Genomic DNA, 4997 nt, shown 5'->3' with positions numbered 1-4997 from the left:
GGTGCAAGCCACTGAAATACATCTAGATACATCCATTTTAGCAACAACTAATTCCAGACGGAGGTAGTATATTTTTTAGGGAATAGTCAATTTCAAAATTATATATAGATATGCCATGGATAAGATCAAGTCACGTCATTACATTTCTTCTTTCCACCGCTACAACTACTTTTAATGCGAACAAAAACTGGGAAGTGAGCGCATATCAAGGATAGGCAACTAGCTACCCCTTAAGAGAAAAAGAATAGAATACCGGAACCAATTAACAGCCACTGAGAACAATAAGAGGATTTGAGTGGAAGACAAACAAAAAATACACAATCCAACAACTAACCTCTTTCAGCAACTAGACCTGGTCAAAAGCATGTTTTACAGTGATTTTTTATCACTAAAAATGGACAACAATCCACCCTTCAATAAGAAACTCTTTTGTTTGTAAGAAAGGGTGAGAGAGAGATGGATTAGAAAAAAATATCCCCCTTTTTTCTTTTATCTTTTACTTCTATAGATCAGACATTTTATTTTATGGAAGAAAAAACAAAAGGATTTAGTTCATATTCACGAAGCCCTAAATTTTTGGGCCGAGCTGGATTTGAACCAGCGTAGACATTGTACATACAACAAAAACATGTGAAGGTAAATGGAACAAGGTTCAACTTTTCGGCTGATGAAACAAAAAGCAATACTACCAGGCAATACATGAACTACACTACTTTTGTTACATAAAAAAACTGATAGCTTGCATATTAATACCATGATGTTTTGGCTCTAGAAATATTGCAAAACCAAGTTTTCTGAAACATGGGATCTCTTTCACTTCAATATTTCACAAGGACAGAAAGAGAGCAAGTTTGGGCTGTTCTACAGAAGCACCCATCATGGTTTTATATGAGACAGAGCGGAACTGTGTACACAAAGTCGGAGGTAATGACATTAACACCATATAAAACCATGTACACTTTGATAGAATTCCTTCCTTAAGAAAGTAGTAGTACCACATATGCTCCAAATTTGAGCACAACAACTGCAGAAAGACAGTTTACCAACTAAGAACTTGCAAAAACTTACCCCTTGCATTTTCCACAAAGAACATTCCGTGATAAAGATAGCTTCTTGGTAGCACCATTGTACAAGTCTTCTAACGAAACCTTCATGGTATGCACCACATCTTCACCACGCTTTTGTCTGCGTCCTCTCGAGCTACCCCCTTTTATCCATAAAATCACATGTAAGTGCATATGTATTTAATTATCACAAAGTGAGTGCATCACTATTTAACTCCCGCAAAGCAGGATAATGGAACAAAGCACAAAGAATTTCATATAATACATAATAAAACTACTACCTCCAAAGCCGCCACCGCCACCCCCAAATAGCTGTTCGAATATGTCAAAGGGGCTATGCATATCAGCGCCGCCGCTGCCTCCCATCCCTTCTTTGATTGCATCTTCTCCATATTGGTCATAAATCTCCCTCTTTTCAGGGTCATTGAGAACATCATAAGCTTGTGCCAATTCTTTAAACTGCGCAAGATACAAAGAAGTGTCAACAAACACCAATCTAACAATAGCAAAAGTAGGCACATACAGAAGTGCCTGCCACCACACCTTCTCAGGGTCTCCGCCCTTATCAGGATGGTTTTTTATAGCAGCTTTCCGGTAAGCTTTCTTCAACTCATCCGGGGTTGCTGTCTTGGATACACCAAGCACCTCATAGTACTTGGTGTTGTTGCTGGTCTTCCTTGGCATGCGTCCAAACATGGCTGGTAAATGGACTTCCTGGGAGATGATAGCTTAAATAAGATCGCCAAGAGATAAAAGCACTAAAATCCAACATTTTTGCTGAAAGAAACCTATTATAGACAAGACTTGCAACATCGGCTGGCAAGTAATTATAAAAGGTACCACATTTAAGAGTTTAATGAGAACAGGAATATGTCCTATTCCACAAACTACTAAGCGCTCAATCCCCTTTCTATGAAATCCTGACATGTATAGTGGCGGACTTTCTTGCCTAAACTAGTTCTCATAAAGGAAAGTAGAGAGCCGTCAAGTTCAAAGGCATCCTGTTGAATTAAAGAGTGGTACATAAAAGGACGGTATTCGCAGGCATCAGGATACTAGGTCATGGCAAATCAAATTAAACCATTACTACATCTATCTTATCAGCTCAGCCACGAATCTAACAACCGCACCACAGAAATCGTTCGCCGCTCCTCGGATCCGCCGGACCAAGCAAGATCCAAAAGCCAACGAACGCACAGATCGAGCAAGAATCGGCTTATTTTCTCTGAAGATAACACGTCCGCGATCTGCCCGGGTACTGAGACGGAGAAAAACACGAAAGATTGGAGGTTTCATGGCGGATCGTTACCTGGCCGGCGGCGCCTAGGGTTTGGAGGGGCCGGCAGGGGAGGAAGGCGAAGAGAGGAAATCGTAACCGGCTCGAGCCAGAGGCGCAGGGAGAGAGGGGGCGGCCGCGACTGCGGTTGTTTGGCTTTAATACGGTCCGGCTATGCCTCCTGCACGAATCTTGGTGGTGTGTGAACAGGCCGTGTGGAACGGAGACCACCGGGATCGGGTGTGGTTCGGGCTCTTCGGTTGTTTAGGCGTGTCAGCGTGTGACGTTCTCTATCTCTACCGTCTGCTTTTTTCTTTAAAAAATGTCCAAACAAACCCTAAATTTATAGACGATCGAACCCTGAACATTGACGAAATCATACTCGTTACGAATATCATTCCAATTCCCAGGTTGCGACAAATGGCGCGCTGCATGTGCATCACTTGTCGCAACCTGGGAGTTTTTCTTTTTCATAGATCCGTTTATTCAAAACGTTTTTTTCTCCTTAACCGTGCGTTCAAATCTTGAACCGCTTTCGTCGTTGGATTCCTCGCGTCGAGATCTTCAAAACTAGATCCCATGTTGATAGGTTTTGACGAAATTTATTTTCACAAAAAAAACGGATGAAAAAACCGAAGTGCGAGCATGGTTTTTTTCCCTTTCCGAAAAAGGCACGCTTGTGCCTCTGACGAAATCACAATTGTGCCTCTCGCGGAAGCAAAACCGTAACTCTCGCAAAAGAAAAAAAAATAAAAAACGCGTTTTCTTTTCATTTCCGAGGAGGCATGGCCGTGACTCTCGCGAAAGCACAACTGTGCCTCTCGCGGAAGCAAAACCGTGCCTCTCGCGAAGAAAAAAAAAATTAGAAAACACTTTTTTTTCGTTTTCAAGAGGCACGGCCGTGCCTCTCGCGAAAGCACAACCGTGCCTCTCGCGTAAGCAAAACCGTGCCCCTCGCGAAAGAAAAAATAAACAAAAACGCGTTTTTTTTTGTTTCCAAGAGGCACGATCGTGCCTCTCGCGGAAATAAAACCGTGACTCTCGTGAAAGGAAAAAAAAAAAGAAAACGCGTTTTTTGTGCAAAAAATTTTGTTTGAAAGGTTTTTTTGTCAAAAAGCTAGGGAAGACCGGTGAAAAACCAAAACATCAAAAAAACCGGAAAAACTCCGTTTAAAAACCGAAAACGCGTGTGGAAAAATAAAAAAATAAAATTCAAAAGGAGCGCCCAGAGCGTGACACGTGGCGAATCGCTGAGAGCGCGCCCAGTGACGTTGATCGTTGCGAGGCTTCCGAAAAAGCGCTCGTTAATTAGTTGCCCTCGAACATTGAGCCCCTGGAATCAGCACAGCAAACTCTCCAATCTCGGTCAAGGATTATTGGCATGGCAGCGCAAACCCGGGACCGTTGGCTGCCGACGGATGCTACTGGACGGGCCCACCAAAAGCGAAGCGTGTTTTGTTTCCGTAACATGCAACTGAAAAAACATTTAACCACAAACCGCAGCATCGAGATTTGAAACATTTCTAAAAAAGAAGTTAAAACATTTTCTTGAAGAGTATCAAAATCTTTAAATCCGAACATTTTTTGGAAATTTTCAAATTACAAACTCTTCTAAAAACACAAACAAATTTTGAAAACGTGAACCATTTCTTCAATCCCCAATTTTTTTCTAAAGTGCGAATAGTTTTCGAAATGCGATTTTTTTTGAAACCTGGACAAAGAGTTAGAAAGCATTCGCACGTAAAAGTTCTTTTCAGGTTTCAAAACTTGTTCCCAGTTTTAAAAAATATGTTTATGTTTCAAAAAAAATCTTGTTTTGAAAAATTCTTCGAACTTTAAAAAAATTGTTCAGGTTTCAAAAAATGTTCATGTTTTCAAACTTTGTTTGTTTTATTCAGAAAGTGTGAGCACTTTAAAATATGTTTGGGGATTTCAAAAATGGTTCACGTTTTCAAAATTTCTTTCTATTTTTCAAAAAATGTTTGTAATTCCCAAAATTGTTCACATTTGTGCAAAAAAGTTGTTTGCAATTTGAGAAATTGTTTTTTTATTTGTATCTAAAAGTTGTTGACAATTTTCAAGAAAAAAATGAAACTTTTTAAAAAATATATTTTCAAATCTTTACGTTGTGGTGTGTGGTTAAATAATTTTTTGCTTATCATTTATCACCAAAAGACATCCGTTACACTGGCTAGCGCGGTGAGTTCAAAAGCACCACGTCCAAGTTTGATTCCTTAGTTTTTTCATATTTGAAGTTAATCTTAGTTTTTTGGTATTTGAAGTTTAAGGTTCAATTTAGTTTTCATCTACAAGTTCAAGGTTTTTTCAGACTTGTTTCTTTTTTAGCACTACAAATTGAGATGCTCCTACACGCATATATACAAGTTGGCATCCCCGTGGGTAATTACTCTATCAGGGACGGCGATGTGCCAGCTTCAACGCCTACGGGGAAGCTGGTAGGTCAAATATCTTATCCAGCGTGCAGACGGGGATGGGGATGTGATAGCATTACACGTGCATGTTACCCACCTTACTCATGAAGGCCTTACATGTGGGCTCTAAAATTAGTAGACCCTGTGTAATTCCCGCCCCTGCCCACCCAAATTTCCTCCCATCCCACCACTTTGGCCAAAAAGCCCTAAGAAAACTGTAACCTA

General features: G+C 40.4%; 1 protein-coding gene across 1 annotated transcript in view; it reads right to left on the bottom strand.

Moving 5' to 3' along the window:
* The window catches only part of LOC119323069 (chaperone protein dnaJ A6-like), a 5841-nt gene extending 3316 nt beyond the window's left edge, over nt 1-2525 (bottom strand). Inside the window, exons 1-4 of the mRNA XM_037596648.1 lie at nt 2374-2525; nt 1608-1778; nt 1346-1523; nt 1069-1207 (exon numbers count right to left, since the gene is read on the bottom strand). Coding sequence (XP_037452545.1) covers nt 1069-1207; nt 1346-1523; nt 1608-1760 — 470 coding nt within the window. The 5' untranslated portion in view covers nt 1761-1778; nt 2374-2525. The remainder of the gene's footprint in view (nt 1-1068; nt 1208-1345; nt 1524-1607; nt 1779-2373) is intronic.
* Between the last annotated feature and the right edge of the window lie 2472 nt (nt 2526-4997).

The sequence above is a fragment of the Triticum dicoccoides genome, chromosome 6B (genome assembly GCF_002162155.2).
Source record: "Triticum dicoccoides isolate Atlit2015 ecotype Zavitan chromosome 6B, WEW_v2.0, whole genome shotgun sequence".
In the NCBI taxonomy this organism is placed as follows: Eukaryota; Viridiplantae; Streptophyta; class Magnoliopsida; order Poales; family Poaceae; genus Triticum; species Triticum dicoccoides.
The sequence above is the reverse complement of the archived record's forward strand: the minus strand, read 5'-3'. Positions and strand labels throughout refer to the sequence as shown.